Here is a 16,308-nt window from a genome sequence, read left to right on the forward strand (position 1 = left end):
GCTAGTGTCCATTGGGGCTAGTGAGGCAGAAGGCGGGAAGACCAACAGTAGGTGCAGCCAGAATCAAAGGCAGGTGGGAGAAAAACTAGAAATGAGATTAAAAGGAGGGCATGGACATCAGTGTTGCCTCCTGGAGTGGTTGCAAGAAGGCAGGGAAATGGGGATTGGCTGAGCGTAGATTGAGTTTGCAGTGCTACATTTGCAATAGATCTGCCTCTCCCCTATACCCCCTGTTTGTCCAACCTGGGACATGATACTTGCATCTCTTTCAATTAAAATCATGAATGGCTTTGAGCATTAAAGCACACACACACAAAAATAGCAAAGCCATCTAGAACATTTTAAACTACAGTACTGCCATATGTGGTGATCAGTATGACTAGCAGAAGCAAAATCTTCCAAGGGCAATTTGAGCAGGCCTATCTCCATACTGCCAAACATCTGGTGGCTTGCTCCTGATAGCTGGAGAGGAGAAATGCAAATGTGGGTATAAACAAACCAACGCTTCCTTGCTTCAGTGAGGCACAACTAAAGCTCAGAGAAAACAGCAACCACACAACCCTTCAGTTCTACAGATGCATCTGTATCTAAACTTCAGACAGAAGGCTCAGACTGCATGCCACCACTGTGATGTAAATAAGCTAAATTTCAGGAGAACCTAATAAAAATTGCTGAAATAATTAAAAAAATGCTTAGAGGGCCAATTTGTTGTTTTCGTTTGCAGCTGGTTTGGGGGCACAAAAAGCTTAGCCCTGCTTTAACTGGCTTAAATTTCCTCAAGATTCCATAATATTGGAGCTCCATCTTCTATAACTGATATTTCTGGAACAGACTATTACTGTGTGCATTCAGATTTGTGGACTTGGAACCTTTTTTAATTTCTAACCTAACTACTAACATTCCACTGCTAGCTGTTAGTGCAGGTACCTAAAGTTTCTGAAGTGCTCTGACTCATGTTCATCCCTGGACTATATCTGCAGAATACTACTGTTGCTCCTCAAGCCTTCTTTTAATAAGATCAACAAGCTTTTATAGGCTGAAACTTCCTACACATCTTGAGCTGAGAATAAGTCTCAATAAATTCAATGGGACTTACTTCTGAGTGGACACAGAATCTCACAGTTAATCTCTGCTTATAAGACAGTTCCCCATTCCAATATTTTAGGTGTCATCTTTTCAGTTTGGACCGTAAATAATTCAATTTACAGAGAGAAGAAAGTTCACATTTGTTTACCACAGTGACTGAAATGGCTTTCACCTTAACGCATAGGCGCACGATAAACTCAGGTGAGAGTCAACGAGTTCCTTAAAGGATCTCAGCGTTACTGCCTTAAGTGTGAGCCAGTGTGGTGTAGTGGTTAAGAGTGGTGGACTTGTAATCTGGTGAAGCGGGTTCGCTTCCCTGCTCCTCCACATGCAGCTGCTGGGTGACCTTGGGCTAGTCACACTTCTCTGAAGTCTCTCAGCCCACTCACCTCACAGAGTGTTTGTTGTGGGAGAGGAAGGGAAATGAGAATGTTAGCCGCTTTGAGACTCCTTCGGGTAGTGATAAAGCGGGATATCAAATCCAAACTCTTAGAGTTTCGCTGGTTAGTGATGAGAGCGTTCTCATTGACATGTCTGGAACATGTGCATTTAGGATCCAGTGATGGGGCAATGTAGCAGAGAATTTAAGGGAAAGCACAGCAGGCCTAAAAAAAGAATGCAAGGAATAAAGTAAAAGAGCCATTTGTTTTGCAACAGGCATATAGTATAACTAGAAATGATAGCTTAATGACATAAGTGCAAGCATTTTTATGTGCCAGTGGGGATTTGTTATATGTTAAATAGATCTTTCAAAAATCATTGGTTTTCACATAGAAACCTATTCAATTATAACACATTTTGAACTGTTGTAGCAGGGCTATGCTGATCCATGACCACTAATAGGCTTTCCATCCTTCCTTTCTTCGAGCTAGTGAGCCACAGCTGATGGGGCATTATCCTTTCAAATGTATCAGTACTGGAGGGCTGATGAGGGAGTCAGGCTGATTCCAAGCTGAATAAAAACTAAGCACATAAGAGTGCTTAATTCACATGGGACATTATATATGACAGAACGGGGATTGTACAGAGCAAACAGATAGGGATTTTAATTAAAGTAGGCGTTTGAAAGCTACAGTCCCTGTGCACACTTACAGAGGAGTAAGCCCAACTGAACACAGCAAGGCAATGCAGTGGGCTGCATGAATAGAATGTATATCTCCCTATAGTGTTCCTATAAGTCCTGTGGCTCTGACATCTTACTCGGGACTGCTTTCCCAGCCTGGATGGAGAGGTGCCACTCAAAAGATGAGAGAGAAGAGAAGCCAGTTGAAAGACCATGTGACCTTTTCCCTAGAGGGAAGCCATGGCAAGATGGGCAGGAGCGTAGCTCAGTGGTAAAGCACTTCTTTTTTTGTAGAAAGTTTTAGGTTCAATCTCTGGCATCATTAGGGTTGTGTTCACACTGCCACTTACTGCGCACACACTGCGTTTCCAGTGCTGGGTTTTTAATTCATGTTCGCACAGTGTTATCTGAAATGGATATTTAACCTGTGCTTTGTTATAAGGCGGGACACGGGTGGCGCTGTGGGTTAAACCACAGAGCCTAGGACTTGCCGATCAGAAGGTCGGCGGTTCGAATCCCCACAACGGGGTGAGCTGCCATTGCTTGGTCCCTGCTCCTGCCAACCTAGCAGTTCGAAAGCACGTCAAAGTGCAAGTAGATAAATAGGTACCGCTCAGGCGGGAAGGTAAACAGCATTTCCGTGCGCTGCTCTGGTTCACCAGAAGTGGCTTAGTCATGCTGGCCACATGACCCGGAAGCTGTACGCCGGCTCCCTCGGCCAATAAAGCGAGATGAGCGCCACAACCCCAGAGTCGGTCACGACTGGCTAAGTTGTCTCTAGCCTATACATAGGGCAAAGACATCCCTGCCCCTCAACACCCCCCTTGGAACGAATTTGGCACTAAAGAAGCTGGGGGGAAAGATCTGAGAAATGAACCGCAAAAACAAGGCCGTAATGTGAACATACTCTAGGTAGTGCTGAGACTGGGAAGCTCCACTGTCTGAAACCCTGGACAGCCACTGCCAGTCATTGCAGACAATAGTGAGCTGGATAGAGCAATGGTCTGGCTCAGTATAAGACATTTTCCTAGGTTCCTGCCTAAGACTGTGAATGCCTTTGTGACATAAAAACCAGCAGGTCACCCGACCTCTTTCCCCCTTACACAATGTTGCATGCAGGCAAACCTGTGGCTCTTAAGACTGGGGGGAAAAGGAGCAGGACATCAGTCTAGGAGGCAGAGAGAAGAAAACACATGGAGCAGCCTTCATGAAGCTGGTGACCTTTAACTATTTTTGGACTGCACCCCCCCCCCAGCTCCAGCCAGCAGGGAAAGAAGGAGGGAGTTGGGTAAGGAAGACCTGAAGGAATAATGGGCAGGCACAAAGGGTTAGGGTTAAGGCTGCTTCTATATTCGCACCATTTGGGAAGCATCATGCAGATAAAATATGCAAGGGAAAAGAGTGGCACCAAATATTTGAGAGAAGTAGGGTGGTTGTTTTTAAATAATGGAATAATGCTTGTGACAAGCACAGTGGAAGAAGATGACATCATCTCCTGTACATACCATATTTTTTGCTCTATAAGACTCACTTTTCCCCTCCTAAAAAGTGAGGGGAAATGTGTGTGCGTCTTATGGAGCGAATGCAGGCTGCGCAGCTATCCCAGAAGCCAGAACAGCAAGAGGGATCGCTGCTTTCACTGCGCAGCGATCCCTCTTGCTGTTCTGGCTTCTGAGATTCAGATTTTTTTTTTCTTGTTTTCCTCCTCCGAAAACTAGGTGCATCTTGTGGTCTGGTGCGTCTTATAGAGCAAAAAATACGGTATTTTACTCAAACTGCTAGCTGATGTTGACAAAAAACTGGAGAGTGGGGGAAAGGCAGGCTGCTGTATTAATGCACATGAAGAAATAAGCAACCCCCCTATTAAAAGTGGAGTGGGGAATGTTTTTCAGCTCCCCCCATCTGGGGCAGGGGGCACATACCAGTGGTTGTGGAGACTAAAGGCCAAAGCAGAGAAAGAGATGTGACTCTTACCATTGAAACAGTAGACATGGGTTCTCAACATGCAAATGTCTGACCTCACATATACACCTCTACACCACCTGTCTGGGCAAGCAAGAGGACATTTTTAAAGTTCAAGGGCGCAGCCTGGGAATGGGAGTGGCCTGGGCAAGAGTTCCAGGCATCCAATAGAGACCTAGAGGCCTGAGGTTCCCCACCCTAGTTTAAAAGTTTCTGAGCACAATTTTTGAATCAAACGTAACTTTAGAATATGTAAACAAAACGTCCATTCGTCAAGCTCTTTCGGGAATCGAGGGTGATTTGCTGCTTTTGTCCCAGGCTGAGTTCACACTTTTGACAGGTAATTCCTTTGTGGTTATAAAGGTACTCTCCATCTGTGAAATTGAGACCAGCCATGTGAAATACAACATTAGCTTTCCTATTGTAGCACTTCATAAGCTCCGAACTTGATTTCACACGCCGAAGCACATTTATGAAACGAAGAAACTGCAAAAAAAAAAAAAAAAGCGGGGCGAATGTTGTCACCTCGTGGTGACATTTCCCTGTCACACAGGTGATCTTTCCAAGTCCCCCAGAGGAATGGCAAAACGTTGCCTTTAACGGGCATAGACCCTGTCGACCAATCTTGGGAGCTCAAAAAGTCCTGGTGGATCTCAAAAGGCTTGCACACTCATCACCATAAGTGTGTCCCATAAACACAAACAATGCAAAGCCTTATACGTTACAATTGTTATTAAACTGGTAATTCCAAAAACAGTTTGGTTCTCTTCATCTACAGAATATATGTAGGAATGTCTGTATACGTCCAACATGGACCATCAGAAAAGCCTGGCAGTGCTACTCATGATCTTGTATGATTGTTACAACACAGTCCTAAAAGGTAAAGGTAAAGGGACCCCTGACCATTAGGTCCATTCGTGACCGACTCTGGGGTTGCGGCGCTCATCTCGCTTTATTGGCCGAGGGAGCCGGTGTACAGTTTCTAGGTCATGTGGCCAGCATGACTAAGCCGCTTCTGGCGAACCAGAGCAGCGCACGGAAACGCCGTTTACCTTCCCGCCGGAGCGGTACCTATTTATCTACTTGCACTTTGACGTGCTTTCGAACTGCTAGGTTGGCAGGAGCAGGGACTGAGCAACGGGAGCTCACCCCGTCGCGGGGATTTGAACCGCCAACCTTCTGATCGGCAAGTCCTAGGCTCTGTGGTTTCACCCACAGCGCCACCCACGTCCTATTTCCTATTAGATCAGGGATGGAGGGAATGCATATGCCTTCAGATATTGCTGGACTAGAGCATCATCATTCCTGACAATTGGCCATGCTGGCTGTGGCTGATGGGAATTGTAGTTCAGCAATAGCCAAAGGTCCCCCACTGCTGCTTTAAAAGAAGCACCCCTCTATTAAACAATAATTCCCCATCCCTTTATTAAATAGTAATTTTAGGATATTGGTCTTGCTTTTTATATTCTTCCTGCTGTTGGTGCCTCCCTCATTTTTCTTTTTCTTTTTCTTTTTCTTTTCCTCTTCTCCTCACACCACATCACGGACCTAAAGAAATTAACTGACTTGGATCACTTTTGGTAGATTCCCATCTTAAAGCTTTTGTTTAAGTTTAAGGAATTACGTGGCTGCTTTGACTTGGGCAAATACCGTAGTGAGAAAGGTCAGTTCTCTTCTAAAACAAACACGACGTTTGAAGCGTGTTATATTTTAATAAAATTAAATCTTAAGTATTCACAAAGCATTATGCACATGCAGTATAGACTGTATTTAACACCTATGGATCTTAGAAAAATTTACTCTTGTAGAGTCAGCTTTGGACACCGGATAGACTTACTTGGTTTACTTAGTTAGAAATAAGGTTTACAGCTGTACTCGAAGAGGTGTGCATATATATATATATATATATATATGTACATTGAGGCATATATTAGAATCCTAGAATTGTAGAGGTGGAAGGGACCACAAGTCATCTAGTCCAACCTGCTGCAATGCAGGTATCTTTTTGCTCAATGTGAGGCTCGAACCCACAACCCTGAGATTAAGAGTCTTCTGTTCTGCCGACTGAACACTCAATCGTACATATATATCTTTAGGAATGCTTCCATATTACACTAGCTTTCTGGGAACTACTCCCCTCTCCCCATTCACTTCAATGAATAGTGTTGCTTCAATATGTGTTTAGGGAATGCATGTTCACAATAAGCACACTTTGGAGATGCTCTATCCTAGTGCAGATACACTGCTTTTTTAATGAATGGGTCACCATAAGGTTCAATACAGCCAGTTTCTATTTTCCCACTACTTTTGCCTTGGTTCAGAAGCAGGGTAGGGTGGGAGTGGACAGAGACACAGCAGTGTATGGATAGACCTTCTGGTTCCCATAACAGCACGGCTTGTTGATCGGAAGGTCGGCGGTTCAAATCCCCACAATGGAGTGAGCTCCTGTTGCTCTGTCCCAGCTCCTGCCCACCTAGCAGTTCAAAAGCAAGTAGATAAATAGGTACTGCTGTGGCGGGAGGGCAAACAGTGTTTCTGTGCACCCTAGCTTATGTCACGGTGTTCCGTTGCTCCAGAAGTGGTTTAGTCTAGTTGGTCATATGACCCAGAAAGCTGACTCCCTCGGCCTGAAAGCGAGATGAGAGCCGCAACCCCATAGTCGCCTTTGATTGGACTTAAGTGTCCAGGGGTCCTTTACCTTTCACCTATTCTACATTTGCATGCTTGCATTTGAGAGTGTGCCAAGGATCAGAAGAAAACCAAGGCTCTACTGAGCCCTACGGCGACCACCCCTTGCCCCTCGCAGTGTGTGGGTACTGCACTAGAATGGATCGAGACTACCCATTGTGCTCCACTACCCGGAAGGAACAAATTTAACATGTAAGGAGTTTTATATGAATGGGCAACTCTGGTGCCATTGTGTGAGAATGCCCTAAGGTTAAAAAATAACCCAGGTGGAAAACCACGTTGAAGTGGTTTATCTAATTGGGCAGAACCCAACTGGTGCTCTTGCAGCCAATGGAAAGAGTTTCGATCCAGTGAAGGCATCTGCTAATGGAAGAAGAGTGGGGGCATTTTTGCTAATTTCTCCTCCCAGCAACACCTCCCCAAAATCAGCTGCATAGAGTTCAGGGAGTCTCTAGAACGTGGTGGAAAGTGGTGGTAGTGGGATTTCAGGAGGAAGAGCAAATTTGCAGGTCGCCTCCTTCCATTAGCAGAGGTACCTGATGGTTGAAAACCCTTCTGATAATGTAAGAACACAACTGGATCAGTCTCTTCCCCCCTCCCCCCCATGTGTGTAGAAAATTAAGAGAGAGTTCTCAAAATGCAACCATGTCCATTATAAAAAGGAGCCAAATATTTCCATCTCTCAGCTTTCCGCATTGAACAAAAGGAACAAAGTCTTCTGTGTTATGTAGAAATTATATTTATTGCATTTGATTATGTTTGAGGGTCTCTTGACAACTAACTGCCTTTTGTAGGGTGGCAGCTTATAGGTACTGATGTGGTTTTAATAAAGAGAAAATAAGTTTTTTTTTAATGACATCATTCAGTTAATGGGGGTGCAAGTCATTGATGATGCTTTCCACTGTGCAGCTCAGTTGCCCTAGCAGTTTTATTTTTAAAAGTCACCTATTTTTGCTAATGGTGTGTTACATGAATGACTTCCGAAACACAGAAGACTTAGCCACTGTAGTCTTTTATCCAAGCCATGGTATGGTTGTGTTGATTATAAAAGGGGGGGAAAGAAGTTCAGTGCCGGAATGGCCACTGTATAATTTTCAAAAGGTAAATTGAAATTTTTATTTATTTATTTTTTGCTGGAGCTGCAGAGTAGCTCTTTAAAAAAAAAGTAATTTCTGTGTGGACCATCATCATTTTTTTGGAAGGCTTATCCGCAGTAAACTAGGGTTTCGTTGAAAACAGTAAATAGTAGTCTCCATGCAACAGATCCATTATCATTTCCAAACATGCAGGTGCTTTTTAAAAAATTAAAAAATATAAGGTGCCTTGAGAATGCTGGCAGCTTTATATTTGGAACATACAGTTTGTTTATATATATATATATATGTATATATTTATATATTTACATTGTTACTGGTTAACCTTACCTTATAAGCTACAAAGTTAGGAAAATATACAGTACTTTTGCATATAATGGTATATCCTTGCAGCCCCTGAGTCAAGTATAGAGGATTTAAATACAAAATAAAAAAGGGGGAAAACCCAGCCATTAAAAGCACTTACATTTTAGGTGATGTAAGAGTATAAAAGGGTTATTTCCCAGGAAGACCAGGATCAGAAACATGCCTATGGAGACCCAAGATTCCTACAGTGCTTAGGGAAGAATCTGGCAAGGATGGGTGTCTGATTTGGTGGAGGTAAGCCTTACGATGATGTTGTTGGGGCAGCTCTAAAGACTGGGCCTGCTCCTGTTCCAGAAAGGATGCCAGGTTGTCTTCTGAGGCTGTGTTAAGATGCACTCCGCTCGAGAGAGATTCTTTGGATTTCAGTTTTGATTTTTCAAGGTCTAGAAATTCAGGACACTGAGAAAACGAAACCAAACAACAGCAGGGTCAGAAAGCATTTTAAAGAGTCCATTTCTAATGAAAACCTAAAAGTGAAAGTCTCTTTGTGAAAACTGCATACCCTCCAACACTTCTCTGATGAAAATAGGGACGTCCTATTCTATAATAATGCTATTTTTAAAAATCATTTATACCCTGCCCATCTGACTGGGTTGCCCCAGCCACTCTGGGCAGCTTCCAACACATATAAAACATAATAAAACATTAAACATTTAAAAACTTCCCTATACAGGGTTGTTTTCAGATGTCTTCTAAAGGTTGTATAGTTACTTATCTCCTTGGCTCGGGGGGGGGGGAGGGTCACATAACTCCATACCCTCCAACATTTCTCTGATGAAAATAGGGATGTCCTAAGAAAAAGTGGGACATTCTAGGATCAAATCAGAAACCAGGATGGCTTCTGTAAATCTGGGACAGTGTCCCTGAAAATAGGGACACTTGGAGGGTCTGAAATTGGGTCTCTGGCATTATTGTAAGATGTATACCTACACAAATAAACACCCCTACCTTCATAGGCAATAGCTTGTCTAATAGACACAGATAAATTCACAGGGACAATGTTATCAGTAGCTAACAGTCCTAGTGAGTATATGCTGAATCAGAGGCACTGTGCTTCTGCTGGGAACGACTGTGGCAGGGGGCTGTGTTTGTGGGGCTCCCATAGGTATCCCATAGGTTGGCCACTGTGGGTAACAGGATGCTGGCCTAGAGAAGGACCCTTGATCTCACCCAACAGGGCTTTTCTCATGCTCGTATATGCATGCATCTGATGACGTGAATTCTTGCCCATGAAAGGACACAGCCGAATAAACCACAGGAAGCCACTGGCGTACCTGTATACAGATGCATACCTGTGAAGGACTGAAGCTTCTGTCCGTTTTAATAGATGCTATGGGGTGAAGACTTTGCACTATTCGGACAGCTGGCCTTTGATAATCTGCCCCAGTGGCCACCATGCTATAGGCAGGTGGAACAAGTGCCGATTGTCTCTGCAGCAGCTGTAGGATGGTTTGAATGTCAGAAGTCATTTGGGATTCAAGCCTGGGAAAGGAACAAGAGATCAGTAAGTATGTTTGTAGGGATAGCACTGTTTTGGCAAGAAAGAACGAGCCACAACTTGCAGTAACTTCACTTAATACTTGTGAACAAGAATAAACGGGGAGAAGATTCCTTATGGCACTCTATGGCAAGCAGTTTTCTTTTACAGAATCAAAGAAGTGTGGAGTTGGAAGGGACACCAAGGGCCATCTAGTCCACCCCCCAGCTACATCACACATGATGGATGGCCATCCAAACTCTGCTTTAAAACTTTCAAGGGAGTCTGTTCCACTGTCGGACAGCTCTTACTGCCAGCAAGTTCTTCCTGATGTTTAGTCGGAAACCTCCTTTCTTGTCATTTGAATCCATTGGTCTGGGGCCTAGCCTGTGGACCAGGAGAAAACAATCTTGCTCCATCCTCCATGTGACTGCCCTTGAGATATCTGAAGATAGCTAACGTATCTTCTTTGGGCAGGAGATAGTTTGCACGACAGCCCACAACAGAGCAGATTGCAGGCAGCTTTTGAACAGCTGGAACTCAGTGGCACAAGAATGATTTTGAAGTTTGTGCCTGAACCCAGGTCAGGGGCCAATTTAGCTTTAGGGAAGGAGTAGATAATTTCAGATTTGGTCTAAGGACGCCCTTCTTCAAATCTCAGACAGGAGCTCAATGGCTGCACCAGTGTGTGTGTGTGTGTGTGTGTGGACTATTATAGGAGAGGTTCAGTGGAAGGAGGAGAAAAGGGTGAAGTTTTGTGCCCCATGTTCAATTTCTGAAACACAAATACAGGTACAGTGGTACCCCAGGTTACATACGCTTCAGGTTACAGACTCCGCTAACCCAGAAATAGTACCTCGGGTTAAGAACTTTGCTTCAGGATGAGAACAGAAATCGTGCTCCGGCGGTGCAGCAGCAGCAGGAGGTCCCATTAGCTAAAGTGGTGCTTCAGGTTAAGAACAGTTTCAGGTTAAGAACGGACCTCCGGAACGAATTAAGTACTTAACCCGAGGTACCACTGTAATGCATTTCAAAATAACATTTGATCCTGAACATGTTCAATTTCTGAAAGAGAAATAATATTTATTGGGGACTGGCATGCTTTCCCCTGGTACTACCTGTGCAGGAACTATGAAATAACCTGGATGTACTAGCAAGATACTTTTTCTCAGGTAAACAGTTCTAAAACGGTGATCCTAATGATCTCAGGTGAGAGGTGCTGCAAAAATGGATAGGTTTTCCCTTTGTTCCCGCAGGGGTTTCCATGCAAAACCCTTCCTTGATCCATTTTCACTATGGTGGTTGCTTGCTCAACATGCAGGGAATCTCTCATTAAAAGCCTTCATCCATGCACTGAAGCTCAGACACACAGCAGGGAGTTCTCAGTAGCATTGCCAAGATTATGGAACACCCTTCCTTGGGAAGCCTGCCTGCCTGCCTCTTTCTTAGCTTGCTTCCAGGCAAGCAGAAAAAAAGATGCTTCCATATTTGCCAGGTGTTTGATCTGTCTTAATTTGTATTATTTGGGGGGAGGGGGAGGGTTTCCTGCTGTTGTGGATTTTGCAACCGTTGCTTCTCGTTTTATCTCTCTGTTACAAACAGCATTTTGCTACTTTGATGTGGTTACATGTCGCTCTTAAACTGTTGTGAGTCACCTTGGGTGCTTTGTTGTCAAAAAAGCAAGTTAGATCTAATTCACAAATGAAATAAATAAACACTCATTACACTCTGTCAACTGATCAGAAATCCAGGGAAGTGAAAATGTGGCGGCAGTTTTCACCAGTTCTCAGTTAGAGCCACAGCGCTGAGTTCTCAGGTAAGCTGCTCCACTGCAAATGATTATCCGAAACCACCGAGGGTTTGTCAGGCAGGAAGCAGCAGACAGAGCTCTCTGCATGCTTCCTGATACCTGCTGTCTTGTAACATATGTCATGTTGCTGCATTTTTATTTTTTCCCCCACTGGAAATTAGGCCACAGCTATTCAGGCTTTATTGGCTCATAGAATGCAAGGGAAGTCTTATATCGGCTTTAAATTGCTTGTTAAAATGTACAGTGCAATGTGCCCAGGAGCACTCGGTGACTAATATAGACTGAGTTTGTCAATTCAGGATGAAATTGCCCATTTGTCATGACAAAAGTGCTGACAGTAATGGAATCCTAGGGAAATGATTTTATTTTATTTTTTTATTAAAAAAATACAAGTCTGGACAAAGGCCAATTTCCAATTAGATGCAGTGCTGCTTTCTTGCAAGTCTTTTCTGTGCCCGTTTGCAAGATTTATTCCACTTGCAAAAGGGAAGGGGCGTGGTCCTGCGAGATACTTCAGCAATCAAAAACCGAAATAATAATAATAATAATAATAATAACAACAACAACAACAACAACAACAACAACAACAACAACAACAACAACAACAATAATTTATTTGTACCCCGCCCATCTTTCTGGGTTTCTCCAGCCACTCTGGGCAGCTTCCAACAAAGATTAAAAATGCATCAAAATGTCACACATTAAAAACTTCCCTGAACAGGGCTGCCTTCAGATATCTTCTGCCAAAGGATATCTTCTGTTTTCATGCCCATTTCATGCCCATTTCTAAATTCAGGGGACAGCTACAACATTTTTTTTTACAGTTAAGATAGGATCCATTTTAGTGACTGAACTCTAGTAAATTTATGATGTTTAGGAGCCTATACTCAGCCAAGCATTTCAGACTACAGAGCACTGATGTAATGGGATATTGTTCAGAGTTGCCTGCATTAGCCATTTCCAATATGTTTTACTGAACATTAGTTTTACTGAGGGGACTTAGGCAGTTGTGGGAAGGCAGGAACCTTCAGTCTCTGCAACTGCTTCATAGGGACAAGTCCTACTGAAGAAGAGTTGATGTGCTCATTAGGCCTGATATTTCTGTCCAGATCCTGTTTTCTTTCCTAATAAAGAGTTAACTCAGCTTTACTTTGTGTGATTTATTCCTAGCTTGCTCCTGTCATTAATATAAAATGTATCAGCTGACAAGTAATCCGCCATAATTGAGGATGACTGCCAAATCATGTACTAAAATTCAGGCTGCAAATCTACACTCAGTAACCTGAGAGTCCAGGCCCCTGCCCAAACTCCCTATAAACTGTAAGAACAGTAGCTAAGAAAGCCTATTTATTAAGCATTCATCCTGAATTACTTGCACAAAGCTTACGTAGTGATAAGGCTGTCAGGTTTTTATTGAGGATTCATTCTGATTTGTTTTTTGGGCAGATACATGAAAATGGGTTTCATCCTGATTTGCTTGCAGAGTGCTTACAAATCATTCGTTCATCCTGCACTTCTCATTTCTGTATCACTTTCCTAACTGCAAACAGTTTTCTTAAGTGGATTTGTTGGAAAAGGACAACAGAGCCCTTTAATCCACATAAATGGCACAAACATAAAGTTCCAGTATGTGCTTTCTGCAAAATACTGAAAATCTGCAGGTGCCTTAAGCAGGATGTCAAAAAAGGAAATGGGTGGTGGTGGTGGGGGACAAGCCACCTTTGGTTCCCCCCTCTATATTTGAAAAATGTAAACCAAGAAAACCCTTTAGTCAACCACAATGCACAAGTTTGCATGTGCAGATAAAAATCCAGGAGATCCCAACATGATTCCTGTATTACCCAGTGCAAACCCAGGCTAAGAGAGAAATGGGAGACTGTTTGACAGCAAATTATGTTTTTGACAATTCTGGGCCACAGATTAATTCTAGGCTGCCTGAAAGAAAAGAATGATGGCAGGCCATCTTCATTACCATCTAGTGAAATCTTGCAGGGAAATGAACTTCCATTAAGGAGAAGTTGAGTGTTTCCTTCCCGATTTGATTAAATGCCTTGTCCCAATGACAAAGAACTCTTCCCCAGAGAATGGGGAATAATAGCTGCCTCTCTATTGTTTCCACGGAATATTGCTGGCTGGACCACTTGTTGCCCTGGGGATGATCTTCAAAAACAGCTTAGGAGACACAATATGATTTGTTTACAAGACGCTTGGATTGCCGCTATTGATTCAGACAAAATTATTTTACCTGGGTGTAAAGCTTATAAACTAGCAGGAAAAGGCTTTGTCACTTTTTTCTTAATATGGCCCTAAAATTGAGGAGTGAACAAACAAGCTTGAATTATGTTTTCTCTGGTAATTACAGTATGGATTCCTCTTTCCTCTCTTTTAATAGTTAACATCTATATCAGCCCTGGGAACCTGAAATTCTGTATAGAATTAACTTGGAACAAATTGTGTTTTAGAATTGAGTTACTGGGTATAGATATATTGACTCTATTACTGTCTTGGCAGGCGATTTTAACACATGTGGGGCAAGGACAACAAAGAACTCACAGTTATGTTGGCTCTTGAGGAAGATTATTATTTTTCCTTTTTTCCTGCCCTACGATTTGAGGAATGATTAAGTAAATCTTAAAATCCCTCTTCAAATTTAATCTTCAATTCTTAAACAGAAGGAGTCAACAAGATAAATATGGTGACTTTACTTTCATTTGTGCCTTAAGGCTGAGCAAAGCAAATTTTATCTGTGTTCCATCAGATCTTGCCAGTTGTTTTATTGATTTGCTTCCTTTTGGTTACAACAATCAGTGGCTGGTTAGCACTGACAGGGCTCATCATTCCGACTGAAGAAAAACTGACCAGGAATAGGTAATCTGTAATTCAGCCTGAAGCTGTAGGCACCAGAAACCTAAAACTTTATTGTGATAGAATGCACTAGGTCAACTGGGGGTGCTTCTATTTCACAGGTGGGATTCAATCGCATACAGTGGTACCTCGGGTTAAGTACTTAATTCATTCCGGAGGTCCGTTCTTAACCTGAAACTGTTCTTAACCTGAGGTACCACTTTAGCTAATGGGGCTTTCCGCCGCCGGAGCACGATTTCTGTTCTTATCCTGAAGCAAGGTTCTTAACCTGAAGCACTATTTCTGGGCTAGCAGAGTCCGTAACCTGAAGCCTATGTAACCCGAGGTACCACTGTACTAGCAAATCCAGGTTGCATAATTAAAATTCAATGCTCTTGGGCAACAGATCCAGTCCCCCCTTCCAAAAACCCCCCACACCAATTCTGACTTTTTGCAATAAGGAAAGTGATGGGAAAATACACAGGTATGTGTTGGATAACAATAGCTTGATGCAACATCAAATACATCCTTGCAAGGCAGTTAGGATGAATGCTTAATAAGAGGTAATCTGGAAACAACCAAAGTCTAATACTTTTGTCCACAACAGATAGTGGATAATAGTAAAGATAGTCTGATAGTTTGCTTTGCAGCCGGTAGTGTGCTCTACTGCTTTGCAGTGCAATCCTATACTTCTCTATTCAAGCTAAAGTCTCATGGAGTGCAATGGTCCTTGCAGATGAGTATAAGACTGCATCCCAAAAGTCCATTGTGGTAAAAAAACCAAAATGATTGTCTTTGTGTATAAAATGACTGGAAAGTTTGATTTCTATAGAACAGAGCAGGTTAAATCATTCCATTATCTGAGGGTTTTCTTTACTGGATCAAGCACAGGTACACTTTTATTTATTCGTTATATTTATATTCTGCCTTACTTTGCTGATAGAACTAAAGGTGGTGTAGATGAGATTTCCAGGTGGTCTCCCATCTTGCCACTAAGCAGATCCTACTTCTTCAGATTCAACAAGGTTGCTACACCATATAAGGTTTTTGTTTGTTTGTTTGTTTGTTTGTTTGTTTGTTTAAAAAGGTAAAGGGCCCCTGGATGGTTAAGTCCAGTCAAAGGTGACTATGGGGTTGTGGTGCTCATCTCACTTTCAGGCCAAGGGAGCTGGTGTTTGTCACAGCTTTCTGGGTTATGTGGCCAGCATGACTAAACCGCTACTGGCTCAACGGAACACTGTGGCGTAAGCCAGAGCACACAGAAATGCCATTTACCTTCCCACCGCAGTGGTACCTATTTATCTACTTGCACTGGTGTGCTTTCGAACTGCTAGGTTGGCAGAAGCTGGGACAGAGCAACGGGAGCTCACCCCGTTGCAGGGAATCGAACCGCCGACCTTCCGATAAGCAAGCCCAAGAGGCTCAGTGGTTTAAACCACAACGCCACCCATGTCCCTCAGACTATGCCCTGGGACTAAAACAGAGCAATCTGTTACTGGGGTCCTGGAATTTTGGAGGATCTATGCATTCCGAAATAAATTGAACCCACAGAATCTGAAGCCTGTGGCTTTCTTTGGCTTTCTTTTCCTATGGCATAATCCTATGGCCTAAAGGCTCTTTTAGGCACCCCACTGGGTACCCCTTCTGTTTAATTAGATGGGGATACCTGACTACTGGTCAGGCCACCTTGCTCAGTACTGTCTACACTGATTGGCAGCAGCTGTCCAAGCTGTCAGACAGGATGCCAGGTACTGAAGCTAAGACCTTCTGCTTGCAAAGCAGATGATCTATCATAGTAGTTCATGACCCTTTTCCATGTCAAAGAGTGTTTTGACATGAGGAATGGCAAGTAACTCTTCAGTAAATGCAGGCCCAAGATCCCCTTGGGCAATATTATACCGTCCCCTAAAATCTAAGA

The 16,308-nt window shown here is 43.1% G+C and overlaps 1 protein-coding gene across 10 annotated transcripts in view; it reads right to left on the minus strand.

Moving 5' to 3' along the window:
* Positions 1-7,522: 7,522 nt before the first annotated feature.
* KCNH7 (potassium voltage-gated channel subfamily H member 7) overlaps positions 7,523-16,308 on the minus strand; it is a 253,924-nt gene continuing 245,138 nt past the window's right edge. For all 10 annotated transcript variants that reach the window (XM_053408426.1, XM_053408431.1, XM_053408419.1 and 7 more), the window contains 2 exons: positions 9,552-9,741; positions 7,523-8,658 (listed from right to left, as the gene is read on the minus strand). In XM_053408426.1, the coding sequence (XP_053264401.1) occupies positions 8,389-8,658; positions 9,552-9,741 (460 nt within the window). In that variant the 3' untranslated portion in view covers positions 7,523-8,388. The remainder of the gene's footprint in view (positions 8,659-9,551; positions 9,742-16,308) is intronic.

This window comes from Podarcis raffonei, chromosome 1 (genome assembly GCF_027172205.1).
Source record: "Podarcis raffonei isolate rPodRaf1 chromosome 1, rPodRaf1.pri, whole genome shotgun sequence".
NCBI lineage: Eukaryota > Metazoa > Chordata > Lepidosauria > Squamata > Lacertidae > Podarcis > Podarcis raffonei.